Below are 27141 nucleotides of genomic sequence, written 5' to 3'. Positions count from 1 at the left end.
CCCATATTACAATATTTAACTGCTACAATACACTACTCTTTTTTTAAAAGAGGGAATTCTATGTTAAAAGTTAGAAGTTAGTTATTCTTGTAGCTCAGTTACCATCCGCCACTAAAAGTAAAGATTCTGAACACAGAGTGGCTATTATTGAGTCCTAACCCTTCCAAGTCAGGGCTGCCTTATTGTCCTTTCCACAGTTTCAACAGTTTTTCTTCAGGGGTTGCTTTCTAGGCCAGCTATTTCGTTCAGACAGGAAAGATGTGGAAGAGGCTGTTAATTATTTTTTGGTGTTAACACAAAGACTACGGTAAAAACTGTTTAAATCTTACTAACCTATCACAATAAATTACTCATCCTGATGGGATATTATGTAGAACAGCCTTAGTTCTATGGCTAGAATGTTTTGGCATGATACTTAGTCAAACTCAGCTGTTCTCTCCTTATATGACAAGAAGGTGGTCAACCATGCTCAGTGGAATTACATTTTGTCTCTTGAAACTGAGAGTTAATTTGATTTTAGTTGTAAATGAATGACACAAATTTAGCCCCAGTTATATAATCTGATCTATATGTGCAGCCTCTTTTGCCTATAATGGGAGTCTGCAAGGGCATAAGGATCTGTCCAAGCAGATCAGACTGCAGGATTATGGCCATATCATTGCCCCTGTAAGTCTTTGCCTGCTGTTTATACACCAACAATTTAATCTTTTCAGTGGTACTGAAGCACTCTCTCTTTTTACGCTTTCCAGAAGAAGCCTACGCCAAAAATCAAGATAGAAGTGGTATTAATGCTCCGAACGGGTATTCAATTAGCACCCAGTCTACAGTTATTTAAACAGGCCAAAGCTTTAATCCTCTACCAATTCTCTTATTATCTACGTATACACAAATTTCTAGTATGGCAGTCACCATGGTATCTTTTATGTAAAGTAAATAGGTTGGCGGAGGAGGAAATTGGGATTTAACCCCTGAACAAATGGCACCTCAAAAGCTAATCTGATGGTTTCTTTTTTGTTGGTTTCCAGATGGCTTAAAGATATTTAAATTAGAATTTAACATGAAAAAAGTTATGTTCAAGAATTCATACTAAAGCAGTCCTTTTAAATTTCTCTCATTGCCATAAAAATAATGCTGATGCCCAGATAATTTGTTTATGCTTTCTCTTTTTATTTCCTAAATGTTTTATAAAATAAATAGGACATGAACAAGTTCTTGCAGATCTGGTCAAAGTTTGAGATTAGGTCATAAATTAAGATTATTTGATAACCTCATCCTATCATCATCTATCACAAAAATCATCACACAGCTTGATACCAGTAGTGACAGTCTCTATTGAGTAGGCCCAAAAGTGGAACAGCAGGAGATGCTGCAGGCTGGGCACTGATGTGCACTGACAAAACCCTGCAAGGAAGCTTACCAAAATGTCAGGCCAGTTCTATTAGTGCCATTTTTTAAAAAGCTCCATATTCACCCACACACTAAAGACAAAACATAAAACATTAAGAATCCTGCAAAAGATTTGGAACCAGATTTTCAAACGTAATTAGGTGCCTAGAGATGCAGAGAGGCAGTTAGTGGGATTTTCAAAAGCGTCTGAGCAGGTTAGGTACCCAACTCCCAATACATTTAGGAATCTGGCCCTTTGCTCCCAGTATTTTTTTTTGGGAGGGGTGTAAAAGGATTGGGAGGGAATTGGGGGCACTTCAACTTTTACTTGAATTCGGAACAGGGAAATATATATACATGCAATAATTCCCACCCACCCGCCCCTTTCATGATTAAAACTCCAGTAGTTTCGGGGAAGGCGAGAAAAAAAACTCAACTGTGTGATTTTCGTACTGTCTTTTCACAGTAGGAAATACTAATATTTTTAATACATGTGGTAAAAATGCACTGAAGAGAAAACATAATGCAATATGACCCATATGTTCTTCTGTGCAAAAGCAAAGAGAAGGGGAAGAAATAATGGACAAAGACTGCAGCTTCCATTGTCCCTGGGGACTGGTAGGGGTGCAGAGTGGGTAGAGTGCAGTGCTGGAAAAGGGACAAGAGGACTAGGGAATCCCAGGCATGACCACCACAGAGCACGCCTCACTATATAGTGGGATTTCCCCCTCTGAAATACTCTTCAGTCCCCCTACTCCAAGCCACTGCCATGCAGCAAAACCACTATCTCTGCTGTCACTGGTTCACTGTAATGCTACAGGGGCAACATTAGCACACTGCTTATTTCACCCACTTTGTGCAGCTCTTCCACGGGCCTTTTCCTTTCCCATGTGGCACATGGATATTTCCTGGAGGAGGTAAAGGTGGCTCTAAGGAGATTGTGGTGGACTCAACATTTTGTTTATCTGCCTCCCCCTCTCCAGTTCCCAGCTGTGATTTTCTCTAAAAATTTGCTAATTACGGCACTATGCAGCTGGAGGAACGATGTGGACCTTAATTAAGTCCCTTTTTATATAACTGCCCATTTTCAAGTATCTCCAACTTGCACCCATAACATATGAAACTCTCCTGGTGTACGCACACTGGGCTTATGCGGGCACATACAGAAATGAGCAAACTCTTCTTTTAAGCATGTTTGAAAATTTGGATCCGTAATTTCATGACATTCATTCAGCTTCTGTAGTAGGTAGATCATTTATTTCTAATGCAAATGGCAGAGTAAATAAAATGTTCAGTGCTACTGAACCACATCTACAGCACTTTCCATATTTGCAGGCTTACTGTGATGGAATTTGTAGCTTTTAGCTGTGTATTGGCTGGGGAACACTAAGCAGTGACCTTGCAGTGTTACACTAAAAAATCAAGTTCCAAAGGCATCTTTTCCAAGCTTACCTAACTGACAAGGTTCAGTTGGAGACTGGCCTTGAGCAGAGAGGGTGTGCTCCAACTCAGCAGGGGTGGTGGAAGATTTGAGTGGGAGGTTATACCTAGTAAGCCTCTAGGAAAGGAGGTATGGAGTCCCAAGTTGCACAAATCCTCCTGCAATACCACCAGAAGAGACACTTATTCCCAAGAGAAGGGCAGGTAAACAAACCTGCCTGAAGGGGGATTATCTAGGTGTCCAGAGTATCAATACAGACACACACTAGAAGGATTTAAGGATGGAATGAGCAATAATGGTACTCATGCTGGTATGGATAGTTTTGTTTTGGATAAAGATAAGATTGTTTTGTTTTTGATAATGAATTACCATCACACTGATTAATTTAAACACAGAAAGTAGGGGGCTCTGGTGCAGTGTTAACTAATTTAAGTGACATTCCAGAGCAAACTTCAAAACACTCTTGCCATTGCTTTTGGCTAAAAGTAGCCAGACCTTCTAATATTAGAACACGTGCACATATTACAGAATAGAAAAAAATATTTAAATGGTTACCTGGATTATGATATTTTTTCCCAACATATTCAAATGCAAAGAGGAGCTGGAGATCTGTCGGCTGGGAATAATGCGCTACTGCAAGGCACACCTAGGAAATCATTTGGTTTTTAGTGTTCAGCATTATTGAATATAAAAGTACTTTAGTGTAAGAATCAAAACTGTATATAAAAAAAGGAGTTATTACCAGGAATTATGGCACTGTAAGAGTATAACAAAAGACTGTATTAAAAAATGGTCTGATGTAATATTGCCAGATTTGACTTGAGAGAAGGACTTATGATATATTTTGATATTTGGTTAAATTGGCTAATATTTGCTGGAGAAGAGTCATAGCAGTCAAGATAGGTGAACTTTTGACCTTACATAAAGAGTGACTTGAAGTTATAGACTGATTTTACTAATATAATTTCTTAGTGCTTTAATAGGACTTCGTTTTTAGCAGAAAGGTCAGCCAGCTACAGGAGTCCCCGCCAAAATTCTCAGTATATAGACAGCAACATACAGGCAGGGGATGTGAACTACTAAGCTGACGTGTAGGTATCTATGTACAAACAGGAGGGGAGCAGACAGAGGAAAGAGCACAATGGGGCTCCATTCTTGGTTGGTCCTTAGGCACTACTATAACAATCAAATCAAATCAAATCAAATCAAGAAGTCTTGCATTTTAGAGCCCAACCCTCACATTATTTCTTGAAACAGCTGCCTCCCATTTTTACCTCTAAGGCCTGCAGGAGTTATGTCAATCCTGCAGCAAAATACATCCCATTCACTGATGCAGGGGACGACAGATGGCTTCAAGACTTTTGGAGTAGAAGTAAAGGGATTATCTAGGAATAAGGAATGGCCAAATTTCCATTATAATACGGGTGCTCTCCTCCCTCTACAGTTACTTCTGCCTTATTTTTCAAAGGGTCTAGCACCCCTAGCTTCCCATCAATTTACAATTTCAACCCCTCTGAAAAAACAAAATATTGTGTTGTTTTGACCAGGCATGAGGATTTACAATTAGTTAGATATATCAGTAAGTCATGTCTTCTCCATTCCCTGAATGGTCTTGAAAATGCAATGTGAGCCAGACATCAGCCTGATAACTTTGGGTCTTGCCCTTAGAAATGCCGCATCTGACTGGCATTTAGTCAGACAAGGAAACACCTGCTTACCATATAAGAATGCCTGTGAACTCAGCAAGTCCCAACATCTCTGCTAAGAACGATACCGTGATCAGAGTATACCAGGCTGCGTCACTTGCCCTATCCTAAGATGGGCACTGCTTCAGAGCATCAAAACCATAGAACAATTATGTCCCCATCACTGCAGCATAAAAAGTTGTTTCTACAGGATCAGAAATTAATGCAATAGAAGACAGAAGCTCACTCAGTAAAGCTGCACACTATGCAAAAGACAAGGTCAGAATTAGGGCTTGATTCTGCAAACACAAGTATTTGTGTTTGCACATGAATAGCACCAAGGAACCCAAGAGGAATTCTCACATGAGTGAAGTTAACAGTGTCCTAAGTATTCCAGGAGCAGGCCCTAAATTTCAATTATAATTAAGCTCTGTCATTCTTTATCTGCAAAATTGGGTACTCACCATAGAAAAATAAATTGTTTCCCTTCTGACCAGAATGGACAGAAGGAAACAGTAAGGGCCAAATCTCAGAAATGGAGCAAAGCCCCCATAAAATTCCAAGCAAGGCTCTTTTCATACCCCAATGCTCCAAGCGGGTCTCATTTTAAAGGCATTATGTTTGCCTTCTTCCTCCCCTCCAAATAAATGCTCAAAATTTGCTGTTTTACTAAAATATGCCTCCTTCACCTCCAAAGGAAGTATCTGAGGAAAGTGAAGGTCATTTTACTATATTAAATCTACTCCAAAAGTCTAGGTACAGGAAATTCCACCTGTCAAAGTTATTAAAAATCTTACTAGAGATTTATTTATTAAAAACTACTTTGCTCTGCAAGGAGCTGTTGAGACCTGTTACAGAGAGCTTCTTGACATTCAAAGCATTGAAGAATCTTCCTGCCTAGGATCTCTGCTACTGCTGGCCACAGAATAATGGACTGAACATCTTAAAGATGCCTTTGATTTTGCATGTGTATGCAGGATGCCCAGCACTTGTACTGAATGTACACTGAGAAATTTTATCTTATTTGTCTTTTCTTAAGCACATTTATTAATAAGTAAATAGCACTGCATCCAAATGCAATGGGACTAACTAAACCAGGAGTGGGGAACCTATGGCCCCCGGGCCACATCCGGCCTGCTGCTTCATTTCATCCAGCCCGTGGGAAGTCTCCATGCCACGGGCTGGAAGCCCCGAGCCTGTACCTGCGGCCCCTAGGTGCAATCAGAAAATCTCCATGCATGGCCACTGCCTCCCCTGGCGCCAGCTCCGCAGCTCCCATTGGCTGGGAACCATGGCCAATGGGAGCTGTGGGGGCAGCACCGGCAGGCATGGACAGCACCCCGCAAGCATGGGCGGCATGCACTGCACAGAGCTGCCTGGCCCTTTCGCCTAGGGCTGGACATGCAGCCACTTCTGGGAGCAGCGCAGAGGCACAGCAGGCAGGGAGCCTGCCTTAGCCCCACTGTGCTGCCGACCAGAAGCCGCGTGAGGTAAGCGCCGCCCGGCTAGAGCCCACACTCCGAACCTTCTGCCCCAGGTCAGAACCACCTCCCACACCCCAACTTCCTCCCAGACCCCACACCTCCACCCTCACCCCAACCACCTGCCCCAGCCCTGAGCCCCTTCCCACACCCCCTCCCAGAGCCTGCACCCCAACCCCCTGCCCTGAGCCCCCTCCCGTGCTCCAAACCCCTTGGCCCCATCCCAGAGCCCCCTCCTTCACCTCAAAACCCCTCATCCCCTGTCCCACCCCAGAGCCCGCACCCCCAGCTGGAGCCCTCACCCACTCCCACACCCCAACCCCTGCCCCAGCCTAAATCCCCCTCCCGCACCATGAACCCGTCATTTCTGGCCCCACCCCAGAGCCTAGGGGAAACCCCGAGTCTCTGCGCCGTCGTCGTCCCCCCCCCGGCTCTGTGTGGCGTGAGACTGATTTTTCCTGTGGGTTAATGGTAGATAGAAAAAAGGTTCCCCATCCCTGATCTAAACATTAAGATAGGGAGCTAGATTTTGAGAGGCAAAAGTACTTTTTATAAAGAGATACCTTTTTAATTATTTGTGTATTCAAAGTTGTATCAAATTACATATGAAAAGTAATACAATGGGCCAGATTTTCACAGGTACTGGGTGCACTCATATTACTGAATATTGTACAGATATTACTACACTGAAATTGTAGGTGCTCACCATTTCTGATTTTCAGCCTTGAAGATTGTAAGCAAAAGCTCACGTATGAGAAATGGAACCTAGCTATATACAGTGTGCCTCTTTATATGCCAAACATGCCATAAGATACAGTATCGCCACTTGGACTTGTCAAAAATTATTTTGTTAAAGGCTTTATAATGAGTAAAGTCTTAAACCTATATTAAGACTTACACTAAGCAGTCCTATTCAGTAGCAAAGAGACATCAACAAGTTAATGTAATTTTAAGGGTGAAGATCATAAGTCTGACTATTAGTTCATGTTGCTCAGTTTGGGTTACATTACAGGATGGTGACCCAAATACACAGAATTACAACTGCAGGGATCACACCAGAAAAATCACACCCCACCCTATTGGGTACTCTTTTGTACTTCATTAAATGTTGCCTATTCCTCTTTATTTTGCTACATTTTAACCCCCATACAGCATAGATAGGTACATTTAGGGCACTATTTAAAAACAAACGAACAAACATTCTTTGCTTCCAAGGCATTGATAAAGTTCTCTCATGTTTTGTTTCACTTGTTATGGGGAAAATTTTCTTATAGTTATACACATGAAAACAAGATTGCTGTGACAGGCCATTAAGGGATTAATACAACTGATGGCACGATGCCTCAGAAAAGTCAGAGAGTACATTCAGGCTTAACTCCGTTTGGGGATTACTACAGTATTTCTAGTCCTAAGTATAAAAGGAACTTAAGAGTGGCTATATTTTCATTTTGATTTGACTTTTGATGAGAACATTCTCTATTTGTAGAACCAACTTTCAATGGCTGCATACTAACTGCAAACTATTTTTTGCACACTATAAATGTCACAAAAATCCAAATACAGTCTTAAAGGAACAGTTCCCTATACCTCTTCTCCTATACTACTGTTTTCAGTTCAACAATGAAACTACAGCACAAAACAGGTTGGGTCTGATGTCATTCCAGTTTAAGTAGTCACTGGAAAATTACTTAGCATGGGGCTTTGAAACTGTTTACTTAATTAAGCAGATTCTTGTTTGGGTTTTTTGTTTGTTTCTTTGTTTTTTTACAGGTGGAGGAGGAGGGTTGGTCCATTTCTTTAAAAGTGCTTAAACTCTAGGTGAAACACTGGGTTCATTACAATACTGATTGTATACTCCATTTAGAAAACTATTTCAGCTATTTCACAGGGTTCCAAGGGTAGGAAAGGGCCATTAGCCATCACAAAAAATGGATAACTCCATTTGAATTGCTAGAAGTCATGCATGTGAAATCTCGATATACTTTATGTTTTATCATACAAATCTTAGCTGAAAATCAACATGACTGGCAAAGTAAGTATTCATTTTACTATCAGACTTCTATACTTCAGAAAAAGCTTCTTATACTGTTGCTATTTCCAGCTATGTAATTTCTGTAACATAATGAGCACCTTCTTTTGTCTATTAAAAGGATCACTTTAATCAATCTATTGCACTAAAAAAAGAACAGAGGTCTGCAAATGTACAGATGCTGGGCTTAATTCTCTAATTTATTAATCAGTTTTACACTTGTGTAACTCCACTGAACTCAGTGGAGTTACTCCTAATACACATTTCTGGGAGGAGAGTCAAAGCCCCCTAGGTGTAGTAGTTTGATCAAGATTGGAGAGTTGAATTGCAAGCAAAGAAAAGGATATAATTTCAAATCAGAAAATTGAAAAGAGCTAATTTTAAAATCAAATATTTGAAACCTGGCTCCTTCTCCATTTGCCTGACAAGTCTTGAGTTCAGGATTTTGTGATATCACAACTACCTGAAACAGCGCCTTCCAGCATTATTTTAGGTGGCAGTGACCTTCACTGCGACAGGGAAATACTAGACTTTGAACCTGAGAAATAAGTGGAAGAGGGGCACCTTTTCAAAATCTTCATTTCAACACAGAATCACAGAAAGAGTAGGAAATGATTTAGGTCACATACATGGTGCAGCTCTCTGTAAGGCTATGTACTGCATTTTTTCTAGTGCTTTGTCTAGTTTGGTTTTAACATATGAACAAATGTTCTTGTAATTTTTGAGTTGAAAACAAAAGCAATTATTTAAGATCCCAAATCACTATGAACACATATGTAAACAATCTTTAAAAATCACCTTTAATTTCCCTCTGGAACACATGCAAAACCTAAGAAAACTGAAATATTTATTAAAATTGGATAAGATTTAATTAGGTTTTCATATACCATGAAGCAAACAACTGGAACACATAAGATAGTAACTGCCAATTCAGGCCTGCATTGTGATCTGAACAGGCCGACTGTTGCATCAATAGAGTCCCTCCAATGAAGTGAATAAAGTATCTCCCAGATGCAGTAGTCCACCTGTGCTGATCATAGTGTAGAGTCATGGCCTCTCTTTCTTCCAGATAAATGTTAACATTTTGTTCTGCTACAATCTTCACTTGGAATTTTAGACCAGTGAAATTAACACAGCCTATCAAACAACAATTTATTTGCTAACAAGAACTAAAGCCCTATTTGTGTTCTATTCATACAGTAGCTTTATTGCCTGGGACTTTAAAGACAAGCAAATTCCATAGTCCTCAGCAGAATGCAGTCAGAAGCTGAAAGCTCAAACTGAAGACAAACATGTTTTACAGGAAGTGTTCTTGTACCAAACTGATAAACGTTCAGCATTTTTCCCAACTGCAATTGTGCAAAACCAAAGATATTCAGAACCATCATTTAAAAAACAGGAGAACAGTTTTCACTTACAGGAGATATTGTTAATTAAAAAGTAAAAATAATGGACTTAATTACCCCTATCAGTGCTCACTGTTGCAAATTACATCTCCCTGTACCAGCAGTGCCCCAAGAGCAATTCCACGTCTTGGAAACGCAGGTGATGTTTGCACTGCAACCCTCCCTCCAATTCCACATCTTGGAAACACAGGTGATGTTTGCACTGCAATCACAGGTGAAAGTAAGCCGGTCCGGTCCAGTCCGGCCTACTGGCAAGAGCCAGTACACCGTGCTGGACCAGACCGGCTTCCCCAGGCTGGTGCTTAAAAGGCCCCAGGGCTCCCAGCCGCAGCCCTGGGGCCTTTAAATCTTGATTTAAAGGGCCTGGCCCCGCCTCTTCCAGTTGAGGCCACGCCCCCTGCTCAGGACTCCAGAGTATGGTAAGTCCTTTAAGTTACTTTCACCCCTGACTGCAACCCTCCCCACCACATGTAACAAGGACTGAATCAAGTTCCATAATATAGTTTATTCATACTCCATATTTGCAAATCCTCTTTTGGCACAATGAAAAAATAACCCTCTTGACCCCCACCCAACACACAGGCTACATCTACACTAACAGCTAGGGGTGTGATTCCAGCTCACGTAGATGTACTCGTGTTAGCTCTCATGTGAGCTAGCACGGTAACAATAACAAGGTAGCCGAGGTAGCACTGACAATGACAGCAAGTTCTAGAAGCAATGAGCTCATCCAGGGGTTGGGACGGATTTGAACTCAGGATGGCTAGCACAGTGTTGTCACTGCCCATGCTACTGCAGCTGTGCTACTATTTTTAGTGTGCTAGTTCAGATGAGAGCTAACACACGTGTGTCTACGTGACTGGGAATCACACCCCTAGCTCTTAGTGTTGTAGCCTCAGGCAACTGTCCACAGCTCTTATGCCATGCTCAGTCCAATTTCAAATGCTAAGAAAGTTTTCTACCACTTTGTAGTAATTCATAGGATATGTCTACACTGCAATAAGACACCCACATGGGTTCCTGGGGCTCAGGGCTATAAAATTGCAGTGCAAATAGTGGGCTTGGGCTGGAACGTGGGCTCTTGGACCCTACGAGGAGATGTCTACACCGCAATTTTATAGCCCTGCAGCTTGAGCCCCAGTCAGCAGACACAGTTACATCTGTTTTATTGCAGTGTAGATATACCCATAAAAGCCAATTAAATGCAGCAGCTATTTGATTTGTGTGTAACAATACAGATAGTGTAGATAATAGGTAAGAGTATAACTATTTCTACACACTGAAGATTAAGTTGCGATTTTTTCTCATTTCAGAATCTTTGTTTATGTAAGTATGTTACATTATTGAATTGCACAGTATTTTCTACTAGGCCCTAAGAGAAACACTAAAATAGAGATTTTATTTTTTTTTAATTTACTTAACTGAGTTTCATTTTGAGAAATCACTCCAGGAGCCCATGTCTCCAAAGACTCTAAAGACATACATGCCTTGGAGATCCCAACAAAGATCATACCTTTTGTATTCCTGAACCTGACAGATAACTAATTTCGTGATTTGTGCAACAAACAATTAGCGTGTGCTCAGTCACCTTTTGTGTGAGCCAGTGATACAGGCCCACTGACTAGGATTGTCTGATGTACATCAGGTACTCCTAGGGGAATTCTGCACCACCACGCAATGCAAAATTTTGCAGAAAAAATGTTGTGCACGCAGAATTTCCTTTCCCCCACAGACATGGCCTGCGGTGCTGCTGACCACCACTAGTGGTTGCTGGACCCGGCGGAGCCCAACTCACACATAGAAGACACTGCTGGGGGGAGTGGGAGGGAGCTAGATAGTTTCTGACAGCTGCCGTTCCCAGCATGCCCTGAGGGAAGGAGAGGGCGGTGCACAGGAAACTCTGTGCAAGCCTGGGACTGAGCATCAGGCTGTTTCTCCTTCTGGATCCCTGGGGCTGTAGGGCGTGAGTGTCTGGGCGGGCAGGGGCCCCATGGCTGGGCTCTGGCAGGGGAAGGGGTGTGGGAATCTGGGCCAGGGAGGCCTAGAGCTGGGCTTTGGGTGGGAGGGGTTGTGAGTGCCTGGCTTCCAGCTGCGGTCCGGTAGGGGAAGGGGGCAGAGAAACAGGAAGTTGGTTGTCATAGGGGTTTCTTTAACTCTACTCCTGGGGGAATTTTTGAGAGTGTCTGTATTGTTACAGACATACTTGCTGACAGGTATTTTGAAATAAACTACCAAAATAATTGAAACTGGCGTGATTATGTAGTGTTATTTTGACAAATAAAATTTGCAGAATTTTAGTATATTATGTATAGAATTTTTATTTTGTCACAGAATTTTTATTTTTTGGCACAGAATGCCCCCAGGAATAATCAGGAGAAGCTACAACAAGCAGCAGAGGATAAAACTGAGACAGTAAAAAAAAAAAAAAGCTGTTTAAAGGCATTTCAAATGAAAAATAAAGAACTGAAAGACAGGATAATGCTGGGGCCTGAGAGGTTAAGAAATGTTGGGTCTCTGCAATACTGTCACTGTGTACAAAAGGTGACAACTAAAAACAAAAAAGAAGTGTCTCATCTCCCCTCCCCTGCTACCCCTAAAAATATTTATGACTTGTGGGGGAAGAGCTGGTTTTGATTGGACAGGAATAAGGATTTGGCCTGGATTACTTTTTCTCCTTTTCCCTGTATAATTATGTGTCTGTGTATATAATGAAAGAAAAGGAGTACGTAGCTCACGAAAGCTTATGCTCAAATAAACTGGTTAGTCTCTAAGGTGCCACTAGTACTCCTTTTCTTTCTGCGAATACAGACTAACACGGTTGCTACTCTGAAACCTGTGTATATAGTATAGATCTCATACACCTCACACATTTTAAAAAAGCTTCTCAGAGGAATGGAGATGTGGGTGCTGGAGACTGGAAAGACCAAGAAATTGCAGATATATTTAGGCAGTAGGACACTACAGGGCATGTGCCACTCTTTTGTACTGCCAAGTCCCACACGCATTGTCAGGCAACATACCAAAGGCAAAATCTTGCAGCCACCAAAGTGATAATATCCCAGAATGACGCATCCCTGGTCAGTCTTATTTGACAGTTCTGAAATTGGTCCATAGTATCATTTAATAACCGTTCAATATTGTTGCACCAAATACTTACAAATTAAAATTAAGTGATATATTATAGTTAAACCTGTGCAATCGGTACAATATCAAACATTTTAAATTGTAGTTTTATAGCCGGCTGCTATAATGGCGAGATAGCAGTCCTTTTCAATTATTACCACATTTAATCGTAACTGAAATTAAATTAAAATTCTTGCTTTTCATTAAATTGTGAAACTAGCCATTACTTCTCTTTTCAAGTTTCCTGGCTTAAGCCTTCCCCCAACCCTCTTACTCCTACTTCCCCTTCCTCCCACACCCATCTGGTTTCTCTTCTTTTGGAGGCTTCTCAGCTTTAATTTGAGGGCAAAACAGCTGAATCAAATTGTAAAATAATGATGGGTCTGGAGATTTCCCCCAGGATTCACTAGCCCAACCTTGTATCTATATTCTTCTGGATATCATGCCCCTTCAAATGGACATGTAACTTAAGAGTGCAAGGGAGCATTTAAGAAGTACATTGGCTGCTGTTTCATACTTAAGACTGAAGCTAGCTTCTTATTATAATCCTGATTTTCAAACCCCTTCCTAATAATGTCCTCCAAAATAAATTAATCCTCCTGAAATTTCAAACATTCTGGCATCCTCAGGTAAAAGTTTTCTGAGCAGTTTAGGTATGGGGTGTTTGTGGGGAAAATCAGAAAAAATGAGCTTTTAAAGTTGCATCATCATCATTAACACAGCATATTTGTTTATGGACACAGTCAAATAATCAACTATATGTTCCCTATATTGGCTACAAACTTATTATTTTTCCATTGTAGACACAGATCAGTATTATTAGTTCCTGAATGTCTCATACCTGCCGGAATATTAACAAATCGCTTTGCTACTAGAGCCTATTCTTCCTCCTCCTCCCCCGCAAATATCCCCTAAGCTCACTCTCCTTAGGGACAGACCACATTCTTTGGGCCCAAGCCTTCAAACACTGACACACACAACCTGACTCAGAGAAACAGTCCAATTCATTTCAAGGGACCACTCACATGACTCAAATTACTCTTTTTTACAGGTTTTTACAGTATCAGGCCTCCAGACATCAAATATGTGAAAAGGTTAAGAGGAATTCAAAGCTAGTTTTTAAAATAATTTTATTCAAGTTTTTCTAAATACCTGCTTTTAAAAGTAAGTCACAGTCTCAGTTTGCAGAGTACAACACTTAAGTTGGCCTAGTTTCCAGCAGTGAATATGTTCTTTGATGTTTACTGTGTTTAGATATCTCAAAGTCTTCTACAGACACAGTGAAAAGGTAAGTGTCTTTGTTTTGCTTCAACAGTGACTTCATTCATAACACAGAGGAACACTGTCCTAAGGGGATCATGCTCAGATCATGCTCGCTCTGGGAGCCCAAGGGGAATTCCTATGCTCTGACTTGCATAGCCAAGTTCAGTTATGCAAATTTTCCAAATTAAATGTCATGTTGGGGATCTGATTTATAAATCATTAAAGTTCAGTCATTACAACTGCTTCATTGGTAGGCTTCTGATTTTAAATGGAGGCTGCCTCAGACAATGAAACAGAATCTGTAACAATGGGTCAGGGTCAGTTCTACTATTTGACTTTTTTTCCCAATTATTTTAAACTGTCAAGAGAGGGAAAAAAATGTTATCTGGGACGACCTTTTTCTGTTATAAATCTCTCACATTTGTCTTCAGTTGAATTAGTCTGGCCAATTCACAGTTCATGACACAACTGCTGAGCTTTACGGTCTCATTACCCAATATTGGAAACAGGCATCCTTTAAATTAAGCTGTCCAATCAACAAGCCCTTGGAAGAATTTATAAATATACAATTCCATGCAGCTCATAGTTTTCATGAATAGTTCATAACCTAGCACAAGAAGCGGCACACAAATTAATTAGGCAAAAAATGATATAGCAGACACATACATATTTTGATTTTTCCCAGGGGAAAAGTTGGGATTTCTCTAGAACTTTATGTAGTGTAAAATACACTATGCCACCTTTGAGCCAAAGAAAATTCTATTCTTTTTCCCAATAGAATTCAACAAAGCCCTGATTTTTAAAGATGTGGCCCTCTTTGCACCCACAAATTGTAGGCAGAATTGTAGACATAATTTTGTATCCACAATTAACGTTGCATGGACAGTGCACAAGTAATATTAAAGGAGTACTCAAAATCGTAGGTGTAAAAAGGCTGGCTAGGCCACCCTCACAAAGATTCACCAATAGACAAAATAATGTCTTACTTACTGCTGAAAAAAAGAAGCAGAGGCCAGACAAAAAAGCATGCCACAACACAGATCTGAAAGATGTAAGCTAAACACCTGGAGACAGAAGCATTTGATCCAAGATATCATAGGTTCCTTCTTCTCTGATTATGCTACATCCTAAAATAATCTAATTAAACAAAATCCTGACTGGACCAAAACTTCAGTTACACATGTAAAGTGTTCTCATCATTCTGCATTAGCCAGAAAGTTGATTTTTTTGTCATTTTGCCCTCCAGTGAGGCAAAGGTGCTTCTAAATGTATTTTGGTCTTCAAAATTATGTAGGAGCTCAGCATTCACATAATTAAAAAGTTAAGATTTTCAGTAACTGTTTATTTTGTTAGTGCCAACTAACTAGGCATATAAAAGTGGTGATGCCAGATAGAATATCCTGCTTGTACAAGTTACATTTATTTTCCTGGTTAAAAAAGAAAGGTGCAGAGAGCCAGAAAAGAATTCAATGGGAGAGGAAGGAAAGTCTACATCATCAGTATTGGAAGGAAATGTCAACAGTCTAGGTTGCTTGTTTGATGAGTACAAACCAGTTTGCAGGTCAGGAAATTCCCTTTTATTTAAACACTGAAAATAGGAATGCAGCTAATAAACTATCTAATCTGTTTTGGATCTAGGATTTTATAGTTTTTACATTCCCCCCCGAAGGAATCAGACTCCTTTTCTACATCAGTCTTCCCAGAATTTAAAAAGCCCAGCACCAATATATCAGGAAGTGCCAATGAATGGTCTTGTTGTTCAGGCTTTACTGAACTCCAAACATTCACTTGGAATTTTTGACAAATTTGGAACACCAAGCATTTGCCAGAAAATACTTGTCCAGATTCCAGGAGGTATATTTAAATTTCAGCATTCTAACCTTTCGGTAACTTTAGGTTTCAAATTTCCAGTACATACTTGGAAGTACCTAACATTTTCCATTTTCAGCTGTAAAACAATCTCTACAGCGGGATATGTAGCTCAAATATATCATTTGACTGCAGCCTTGGAAGTTTTAAACCAACCTTTAAAATACTGGCTCCCTAAGTCTGCAGTCAGTTTTTAAAGTAGAACAGATTTGATCTCACTAATGCACTGAAAGAGTATTACAAGGGGGGTAGAAATTACACAACAGTAAGCACACAATGCAAGTGCACACTGGAAAACATTTGCACAAATTTCCAGTTTGCGCATGCACATGACTAACAACATACACATTTAGCTATGTGCACGCACAATAGGAGATTTTTGAGTTCACATCTGGAAAGGAACATATAAAGCAGATGTATAAATACACATCTAGGTGAGGCCTAAAAACTAGGCTTTAAGTTTTGATGATGCAGGAGACTGGTAATTGGCCTTTCACCTTTGGGTCACGGGTCTGAATTTGACCTCTCACAATGGCAAAAACAATTAATATCCAAGTTGTTTGCATATTTAAAGGAGTTCCATTTTCTAGGGAACAGGTATCCACATCAAAACACATCACTATTATAATTAGCACACTTGATGACAGCCTCAGTAGAAAGAATGAATGGGAATGGAGACTAAACTACTCACCCTCCACTGAGGGTTTTCCAGAACAAAGTTGGTGTATACTGGGAAAATAAACACTTCCTGTACTGCACCTCAAGTGAACATACTTCAGACATGTGACGGGGCAAGGCCAGATGGCTATGGAATAATAGTGGGAGATAGATATATTAGCTCCAGGCTAAACAAATCCCTGGTATCAGGATAAGTGAAATGGCAGCTGCTCCAGGTCAATTAAGACACCTGGGGCCAATTAAGAACTTTCCAGAAGGCAGGGAGAAAGCTAGGTTGATTGGGACACCTGAATCCAATCAGAGGCTGGCTGAAACTAGTTAAAAGCCTCCCAGTCAGTCAGGTAGGGGTGCATGTCAGGAGCTGTGGGAGGAAGTTGTGCTGGTGGAGAGACTGAGTAGTACACACCATATCAGGCACAAGGAAGGAGGCCCTGAGGTAAGGGTGAAGTGGAGCTTGAGGAAGTGAGGTTCTACTGTGGGGGAAGTAGCCCAGGGAATTGCACATGTCATATTTCTAAAAGATCAGCTACCATAGCTGATACTATTAGGGTCCCTGGGCTGGAGCCTGGAGTAGAGGGGTGGGCCTGGGCTCCCCCTGCCCTTTGCCCCCTGATTAATCACTGAGACTGGAAGACCATAGAGACGGTGTAAGGAAGGATAACTTCTCACCTCCCTCGCTGGCTTATGATGAAAATGGCTCAGACTGTGGCCCTTGTCTCTAGAGAGAGAAGGGTTACGTGGAGGGTCACAGTGAGCCTCTGAGGCTAGCGAAATCCGCCAGGAAACGTGGGACTCATGGAGGCAAGGACAGAGCTTTGTCACAAGACACTAGCTCCTTTAATCTAGAACCATTCAAATATCTACATATGTATTTTCTTGATGTATTAGTGAAAATACACTACATAACATCTTCTGTTACATCAATGTTTAGGCATATTTACCTCATCTGTACTAGAAAAGATTCACATTTCATCCTGAGATGATTTTCTGTAGCCAAATTATCTTAAAACACTATTATAGATATAAACCTGCATTTTAGAAAGACTAAAAGGTAGTTTTTAATTGGTGAGACTGAATTAGTCTTCTTTAATCTCTATCAAGAGCTTAAAAAAACAACATGAGAAATTGCATAATACCAGAGATGGCACTGCAGGAACTCCAACACAATAAGGAATTTTAAGGAAAAACTGCATGTTTTTAATACCTTTTTTGCACTTTCAGGACCCGCTTCATCAAAGCGAAATCTGACAATACGGAAATCTTTGCAATAAATAATTAATTCTGTTGGATTAAATTTAAGTTTCTGGTTGGGACCAAGGACCTTCTGTTTCCTCTTTGTGTCATTAACTAAAACAAAAAAACAAACATTGTTAAAGATCAAGTATAGAGTATACACTTAAAGAAAAATACTGTTAGTTACATTCAGATGACACCAGTAAGACTGTAAAAACTAATATTGTTTGAGTAGAACAGATGCAGCTCCTTGTGAGTCACATTATGATCAAATGTCTAGCTCTCCAAACAAAACTGACTTATAGCTGTTGTCCTCATTTCCCTTATCACCAAATGACCATTGGTGATGGATAATTATATTCCACGAACAAGGGATTTCACATACAGCACCTCTTAGCAACCCATCTTGCCTCCCATGTTGTTCAGCATGAGTCCTCTCCTGACAAGGTCATTTCTTAATGATTGACTAATGAAGCATCATTACTAGGATGATATACAATTTGATCTCTGCCTATTAAAACCTGCTTGCTCAGTATGTCACTTTTTAAGGCATTTCACTAATAAAACCCTGACTTCTGTGTAAACACACTGATACTAATCTGTCCAAAATTTTGGAAGGGAAATACTGCACCCCTTCTAAACCCACCACAACTTAATTCAGTTAAAAAGGAAAGTGGACAACACAACTCTGCGGATGCCCCTCGGGATAGAAATAGGGTCAAGTAGCTCACCTCTTCACTCCATCCTAATACTATCCACTGTTAGGCTATGGAGGATTAGGAATCTATGCCAACCCTTGCAAATTTCTCCCAGAGATGACCTCTGTTAATGGAATCAAAAGCCAATTTCAAATTGACAGAGACCACCTATTATTTTACTTCCTTGGGACAAATGAGTAACGGCAAAACAATCAATCATGGAGCAGCCATTCCTGAAAGTGGCTTGCTCCCATGCAAACAGATTACAACTCTCCATGCAATCCACTAATCTCCAATATTTGGGATAGATTTTTAAAACCATCGGAGAGATTAATTGCTCAGTAATTCCCAGGATAATTTCTATCACCTTTTCTATATAATGAAAAAATAACACCAGTGAACCAATCTGCAAGAAAATATCCTCTATTATTTATATGAATAATACCAATTAATATTATAAATATAATACTTATATTAATTGCTAATACCAAGGCCCACCAAACGATACAGTCTTTATAAACGTCTGCAGAGAGAATATCCTCATCAGGAGCTTTGTTATGGAGGTGTTGGTTTATCAAAATTCTATCTTACCCAGTGGAGAGAGGGGACCATTACAGAAAGAGACATCAGGCAAGGTCCAATGAGATAGGAGTATCAGTATAATGCTGCTCATCCTGTAATTTTGACAATCTTAATAAATACTATGGGAGCTTAGGCAGGTCCAAAAGCTGGTCCTCCAAAACTGGATAAAAGTTTCTCTCTAATTTTAAACTTAACTAATAGATTCCACTTAATCTGCTTTAAAAATTTATATCTTCAAAATAAGGAATAAAACACACTTGGGCCATAGTTTCTGGCAGAAGACAGAAATTCACCTGCAGGATGCTGATTAATGTCCTGTTTAAAAGCCACTATAAAGTTAGAGAAACAAGATCACCTTAAAATCAGAACTGCAATATAATGTATTTTGTTGTGTATGGCCCAATTGGCTTGGTGGTGGGAGTACCATCTATAAATAATTGTAATTCTGATAATCATTGGTTATCTTTTTTCAATTTAAAATCTTAAGGTAGAAGAGATGTTCAATTATATGCAAAACAGTTATAAATTAAATGGAAAACCAACAGTTATTAAAAAGGCACTGTTTCTTGAACAATTATGAATTCAGAATTGTAATCTCACATACTTTAAAAAGCACGTGGAAACCAAATTTAATGCAAGTCTTGCAAAATTTCTCATTTGAATTTTATCCAGTCTTTAGATTGCTTTTCTGACTTGTACCTAAATTTAAATTAATTTGTAACTTCATAGAAAGACTAATGAAATTCAACCTTACCTGTGCACGATTGTGCCTTAATATAGAAAGCAGCTAATAATTTTAACTGTAACATACAACTCATCTTTTAAGCTTTTCACCATACTTAAATGACTTTTCCATACCTGTGACAACTTGTTCAATGCATGTTAGCGGCACATCATGTTCACCAAGGAGGAGGTTTTTATAATGGAATTTCTGGAACAGAGACAAATTCATGATAAATAACAGGAGCTTTACAGCAGTATTGTTTTTACAACACAATTTAGAGAAAACACTGACAGATATTTCTCAAATAAAAACAATGTGGATTCTGTATAAAAAAAGTTAAACAGACAATATTTACTTGGAGTTTTCTAGCCTAGTCATGAATCGTTTCAGCATCAAACTGACTGCAATTTAAGATGAAAAACCATTACTGCAACTATGAAAAGAAAAATGCATGTCACCTTCCATAAGCAAAGTCAAAGCTTCCTTTTTATAACACCAGATGTAACAAAATAGATTAAGTGTGGAGGATTGCTCCTCAGAGCAGCTACAGACCCCAGGTTGAAAACTTCAGAAACAGTACACTGAGCCCAAAACATAATTATATATGCTGCAATTAGCCATCTGCTACTATTGTCACATACTATTTTACAAGGGTAGGAGCTACAAAGAGTATAAGCATGCAAAGGAGTGTAATTTTTATAGTTTACAAATTTAGTTTAAACTCAGACCACTTGAAGAGAGCAGAGAAATATTATCAGATCACTTCAATCTAAAATACTGTATTGTGCGTTTTTGTAGGAAAGAATGAGAAAAATGACCGCAGAAGAAGAGATAGGCAAAAAATGCATTTGATAAGGCAACATAATGCTAATTTAACAAATTAATTTAAAAGTAATATGCCTTTGGAGCCTTATATATTACTGGTCTCCAAAACTAAGACACTGAATATCATGGAATAGAATTATATTAAACTTTAAGGCTGTTACAGCTATGATTTCCATGCCACAAAATATGAATACAATAAATTTGCTTTGTCATAAAAGCCATGGCCTTTGTCACCCCACTAGTCACTACTGAGCAAGACTCCTTCATGTATTTTCACTAATGTAGTTAAATACACGTCCACTCAGGCAACTGAGTACTTTAAAAAAAGTTGTAAATGATTACGAAATTTTTATTGAAAAAAAAGTATAAATGATAACTCAGTTTCAACAACCTTTATTGTATTAAAAATATTCTTTGCCAAGATATTTACAAATTAAACTAAGGTTATGACTTTTGCATGTTTTGCCATGCCCTTTCCCTTTTCTGTTGTTATGAACAACCAGCCTTAATTGTTATATATTGCTGCCTCTATACTAAATATGATCATTTCACTAGTATCTTGTCCTCTCCCTTACTGACTTCAATAGGAGTTGGGCACATATTAAAGACTTTGCTGAATTGGTGCTTATATCTACATAAAGGAATCTTGGAATTCTCAGAATTCAGTAAGGTGTTCCATTATAGTTTTCAACGAATAGTAAAGTGTTTGGCTTTTTAACAGCACTTCCCAAAACACCCTCCTGCAAACAGTAGCTCGCTGTACTTCCATCATTAACTGCTTTGATACCATAGTTCAAATGACATGGAAAATAATACTCTGATGTCAAAAACTTACGATCTGTAGATACAATAGGACAAATTAAGGATTGGCATACCAATAATTCAGGATGGATATTTGAACTTCCTTTGTTTTATAAAATGAGGCTAGACCTCTCAATTACTTGAGGAATTTATTGTGGTTTAACCGAATCTATTTTATTAATCCTATTCATAATGAATCATGATGTATCAATTGAGAGAAACAAACCTGAAGTGGCATGGGATCATCCGTAATAAATGAAATCTTGAAGTTACTGCAAACCAATTTCCCCCAGAGATCATACTGACTTGTATCTGTTGCAATACATTTTCTCACAAAATTGACTTCATTTACCACAATTTCACCTAAAACAAAACCAAAAAAAAAAAAAAGAGTAAGCTATTTAAATCTCTTTAAAGATAGAAACATTGCAAGTTGGTGATTTCAAGTAAGTTCCCCTTAACCTTTATTTTCAAATGGTAGGTCAGAAAGCATACTAACTTGGATTTTAACATGAAAGCTGATCAGTGGAAACCAGAACTGTGACCTTTTCATTGAACCACCACTTATAATAGTACAGAAAGAAAGAGAATTAGGATATAATTAAAAAAACAAAACAAAACCACACTCCTGAGTCATGAGTCTACAGGTCCATGAAAATTGTGATATGCCACCACTGAAGTGTTTTTGTTTTAAAGCAATGACAGCTTAAAATGGAAAATGATTAAGAATAATTTGTTTAAAAAGCCTCAGCTAAAATGTATGGTATGTATTATATGTCAGTATGTTTCTAAAACCTGTACTGTTTAAATTATATTACAGTTCTTTTGTGAACCTGCAGGATCCCAAATTTCAGAATCAATCATCAGAAAGCCAACTTGATTATCAACCAAATCCTCATTTGCACATCTAATTATCTCTGATTAGTACTTGGATATTTAGACTAATATTCAGAGTAAATCCATGAAAGATGACACATGAGTTGTAAAAAATACACTCAAAAATATCACTCTCCTTTTCAGAGCTTCTACTGACCGGCTGATTCATGAAACTAAAGTGTTCCTTTGGTAAAAGAGGCTACTTAAAATGCATATATTTAAATTCATTCAGGATTCTTCCCAGATAGAAGTCTCTCAAGTACAAAGAATAGTCTAGGAGAAACTATGCTTTAAACAAGAGGAACACACAGATGCCAATCATATTGAAAGCTATATTCAAAAAGCCTTCATAGCTCCCCTCCGATAATTCTACCTATTAGTATCTGGAATTGAAGTTCCTGGAAGCTAAATTACAGCCTACATACATCCGATGAAGTGAGCTGTAGCTCACGAAAGCTTATGTTCAAATAAATTTGTTAGTCTCTAAGGTGCCACAAGTACTCCTTTTCTTTTAGCCTACGTACAGCTTCCCCCATTTTCCTTCAGGATGTGCAATCTGTTATTTTCTGAATCTCCACATATAAACAAAGTTCTCTTCCATATCAAAGGAGCCACTTGTATTGTTATAACACTTCTGTTGTCGGCTGCCACAGGTAACAAGAGCATGCATATGGAAATTTAAGTTTATAACCGTTTAAATATTTTCAGTTATTAAAATATTAAATAGTGCATACGACTGATTGACTAGTGATGAAGACTAACTTGCTCATCTAGGGCTTAATTCTGCAAGGTTATCTCCAATTTCCAGACCTGACGGGGACCTGATGGTGCTCAGCACCTTGGGCTCTGGATGCCCAAAAGACTTTACCATAATATACTTAATAGATTACAGTTAAATGGCAGCAGAAATCATTTACAGAATCAGACATGCCAAGAGACCTTATTGGGTCACCCACAGTCCAGCTCCCTGGTCAGCACATTTTCCAATATTCTTCCCAATGTACTTATCACTTGAGAACATTATAACATTTCAGTGCTTCCAAGAAACTATTCCACAACCTAATACATCTTACTGTCAAGATGTTTTTCCTGATATACCATCAACATAATCCCCAAATTGTATACTTTATATTTTCTTGTAAAGTACCACCAAATACCACATTAAAATTCCTTTCCACCGTTGGTGCTAACAACCTTCGTATACTTTACGCAATGTTCCCTGCCAAACCCCCTGCCTGTATTAGTCTCTTAACCAAACATTTTTGGGTCTTTCCTCATAAGTGAAACCTTCCAGGGCCTTTATAATTTAGTTGCTCTTCTCTGAAGCTATCCAATGTACCAGTATGTCCCGAACAATGTGGTGCCCAGAACCAAATACACTATTTCCCTTAATACTCAAAGAAACATATCATTCAGAATGGCTGATTAATACATGCTAAAAATTTTCATGTATGGTATTCCTTTACTGTTCTGTCAACTGGATTTTATTTTTTTAAACACAGTGTTCATTCCTTACAGTTGTTCAGGCTTCAGTTTTATAATTTTCTTGTTATACGACTTTGTAAATGTGTCTTTTTATGAAGCAGTTCAATAAGCTGAGAGTCAGCTTATTGTTTCGCTCTTTTATTAATGGACCTTTTTATCATCATTAGTGCCCCCATGCATTTGTAAAACACCTCTCATTTTACTAATGAGAGCCAACCAACATTTGGGATATGCCCACTAGGTAATCTTCATCATATCTAGTCCTCGTTGCTTCCTCCCTCCTCACATTTGTGCAGAGACATTTTAATATTCATCTACTTCAGAAAATTCTTTCTTCTGCCTTACTTTTTATGATGGAAGTACATATCAGACCTTTTGACAGCAGTGAAAGCTCCCCAAACCCTCAAATACCCCCTCCCGCAATTTAAAACCCACTTCGAGTCAAATGAGTTTTGACCTAGGAGTTTGGTTATCTAGCTATTCAAAATACTCAGTATGCAAAGGGTCAGGGCTCAGTATGCTGTCAATCATTTTTTAAAAAGTATTTTTAAGTTGTGCGTTGTTTTTTTTTAAAATCAATGTGAAAGCTTGCAGTGCAGTTAACCTTTAACAGATGGAGTTTTCAAGGGCCTTAGTGCAAGTCTATATTTTTTAATAGTGGAATCCTAAACCTTTACCCTGGAGTTTCATATTAAGACACTTAACCTTTAACACTTGTTATTCAGTGGCTATATTAAATAATATGAAGAAGGGTGCAAAGCATCGAAAGCTCCATAAAATAGAGGAAACTAGCTAAATAAAGGGAAAAAATTTATCGGTCTAATACCAGGAAACATTTTGCTTTAGCCAAATCCACATCTTAAGAGATGCTTTTTCTATGTCAGTGTATACGATTAAGCTATTCAGAGCTATTATGCTGCACATTTTTACAATGTAGCTGCTTCTTTTTCCAGTAAACAGTCACAAGCTGTTCCAGACACGGAAAAGCAGTCAACACTTTCATGTGACTTGAATAGTCAAAAAGTTATCCCAGGAAACAAGAGAGCAGTCTGTATAAACCCTGACAGGAAACTAGAACAAATTACAGGGTTACCACCCATTATATATGAAGTGTATTCAAGTAATAAAAATCTACCCAAATTAAATTCATGATTCACAAAGATACTACAAGAGCCCAAAGCTTATTAGTTATTAATCTCTACATTTGAACACATACAATTTTGGAGAATTACAGATTTCTAAGATTCTGGTAAACATTCAAAAAGAAGCGCATATGTTATTGAACTTGACTTCACAGCATCTTGGATGCAACATAGAGCTACTGCTTAAGGGGACTCATGAGAACTTATTTAAGTGGCCCATTGTGTTATTACATCACCATCTCCTACATCCCACAACAGTCAAAATCAGAGACTAATAATCAACAAATAAAATCTTATTCAAGCGATACATTTCATGCCGATAATATTTAATTTTTTAGGTAAAGCCAAAGATTGTTCTCTTAACTGTATAGCTGGCAGACATGGACATGCTATGTCTTCCTATCATAAAACTGTTAGATATCTTGATTAGAGCTACATAAACAAAATGTAATTTGTTAGATAAATGAAAAAGCAATACTGAACTCAACGAAACAAGTCACAAATATTCTATTCCATTTTTCCCTCCTCATACAAAAAAAAAATACTAAGCAGTGCATAGATAGGATTTATGGCATGTACCTTGCCTTCATATTTTTTCTTGTAAGGTGATCACTTATTGGAGAGACCATAGTTGATTATAGGTAAGGGTAAGATTTTGTCACAGTTATCTTTAGTAAAAGTTATGGACATGTCGCGGGCACTATTCAAAAATTCATGGAAGCCTGCATCCAGTCTGGGGAGGAGGCGTGGGGGCGCGAGAGGGGCTGACTGCCGCCACTGGAGATGACAGCTGCATGGCTGAAGCCGAAGAAGTCAGGGAGGGCTGTTAAAATCACAGAATCCGTGACCTAATCACATCCTCACTTATCGGTAATGCTGAAATCAGCTTTGCCTCTCAAGGGGAAATCGATGAGCCTCCTAAGCGTAGTGGTTGGATGGGGAGATGATCTCTGACATGGAAAACAGAGGAAGATTGCAGTTATTCATAATAGCTGCCATCCCAGCCATCTCCTGGGAACCTAGAATCCACCATGACACTACTCGGCTTTCACCGTCCTGATCATGAGAAATATCTTGACCAGACCAGGCCAGAGAGATGGACCCAGATAATACTGCCACAGGCTCTAGCTAAATCCCAAATACCACCTGGGATATTAGACTGTCAGTGACCCTGTCCCACCCTCTTCATGTGTTCTCCTTCCTCACATTATTTCTTCTCTTTCCTATCTCTCTCCTTTTGCCTTTTACCGAAGGAGCGTCTGGTCAGGCTGGCCAAAAATGCATATTTTGCAACACTGCTGTGAGCCTGTGACCAAAGAGACAGATTATAGCAATGCCCTGAAAAGCCCAATGTTGGTACAAGTTTGCCTGGTCTCAGTGTGGCTAATAAAACTGTGTGTCATGTCTGAATTTTTCCGGCAGTTTAAGATGGCACGTGAGAGTTAACACCAGACAGAAGCCACATTTTATATCTTGTTTTCCCTCGCCTTTTTTTTTTGTCTTATTTTGTTTTTAGGAAACAGAACTGGACTTTAAAACAATAGCAATAACCGCTCAAATTTCAACTACTCCCACCCCCCCCCCCCGAAAAGGACAATTATTACCATCTAAGCAACTGTCACACAGGGATTTTTCCTTCTAGAAACTCTCCAGCAAAAGGAAAAGGGAACAAGGGACGTTAAAATGAAAGCCTTACTCAATACTTTATATTTCAAATGCCTGAACTATTTTTCCTTGTCTGTATCTTTATTAAAAGGTTACAAAGATTTTTAATGGTGTGTTCGCCATGGTTAAGGTTCACCGAGGCCGGCAGCAGGCTGAGTGGGGCCTGCAAGTGGCCGGCAGCCAGAACCCAAGACCGGCAGCGGGCTGAGTGGGGCTGGCGGCCGGGACCCCAGACCAGCAGTGGGCTGAGCGGCTCAGCCTGCGGCCAGTCTGGGATCCTGGTCCTGCCCACATAGAGTGGGTACCTACCTTCTCCCTGGTTCTAGCCCATTCTCTTCCTCTCTCTCTGCACTGAGCACAGGGTGAAGGATCAGGCTGGGGGTTGGGGTGTAGGGTCTGGCCAGGAGCTAGAATGAGGGAGGGGGCTCAGGATTGAGGCAGGAGGTTTGGGTGTGGAGTGCTTACCAGGGCAGCTCCCATTTGGTGCGAGGGGTGCAGGTGGGAATGTGGAGGGGTGGGGTGCAGGAGCTCCCGTTTGGTGCTCAGGGTGGTGGTGGAAATGTGGGGGGTGCAAGAGTCAGGGCATGGGGTGGGGGGGCTGGGTATGTGTGGGGGTTCTGGAGCCAGGGCTGGGGTCATGGGGGAGTGCAGGGGTCAGGGCAAGAGGCTGGGGTGTGTGAGGGTGCATAGGTCAGGGCAGAGGTCTGAGAGTGTGTGAGGGGGCTCCAGGGGTCAGGGCAGAGGGCTGG

At 39.6% G+C, this 27141-nt stretch overlaps 1 protein-coding gene across 2 annotated transcripts in view; it reads right to left on the bottom strand.

The window, feature by feature from the left end:
• Positions 1-27141, bottom strand: part of MTMR10 (myotubularin related protein 10) — a 65593-nt gene that overhangs the window by 15387 nt on the left and 23065 nt on the right. For both annotated transcript variants that reach the window (XM_077827621.1, XM_077827622.1), the window contains exons 3-6: positions 21451-21587; positions 19733-19805; positions 17566-17708; positions 3383-3473 (exon numbers count right to left, since the gene is read on the bottom strand). In XM_077827621.1, the coding sequence (XP_077683747.1) occupies positions 3383-3473; positions 17566-17708; positions 19733-19805; positions 21451-21587 (444 nt within the window). The remainder of the gene's footprint in view (positions 1-3382; positions 3474-17565; positions 17709-19732; positions 19806-21450; positions 21588-27141) is intronic.

The sequence above is a fragment of the Eretmochelys imbricata genome, chromosome 10 (assembly GCF_965152235.1).
Source record: "Eretmochelys imbricata isolate rEreImb1 chromosome 10, rEreImb1.hap1, whole genome shotgun sequence".
In the NCBI taxonomy this organism is placed as follows: domain Eukaryota; kingdom Metazoa; phylum Chordata; order Testudines; family Cheloniidae; genus Eretmochelys; species Eretmochelys imbricata.
This window is presented reverse-complemented; position numbering and strand designations above follow the sequence as displayed.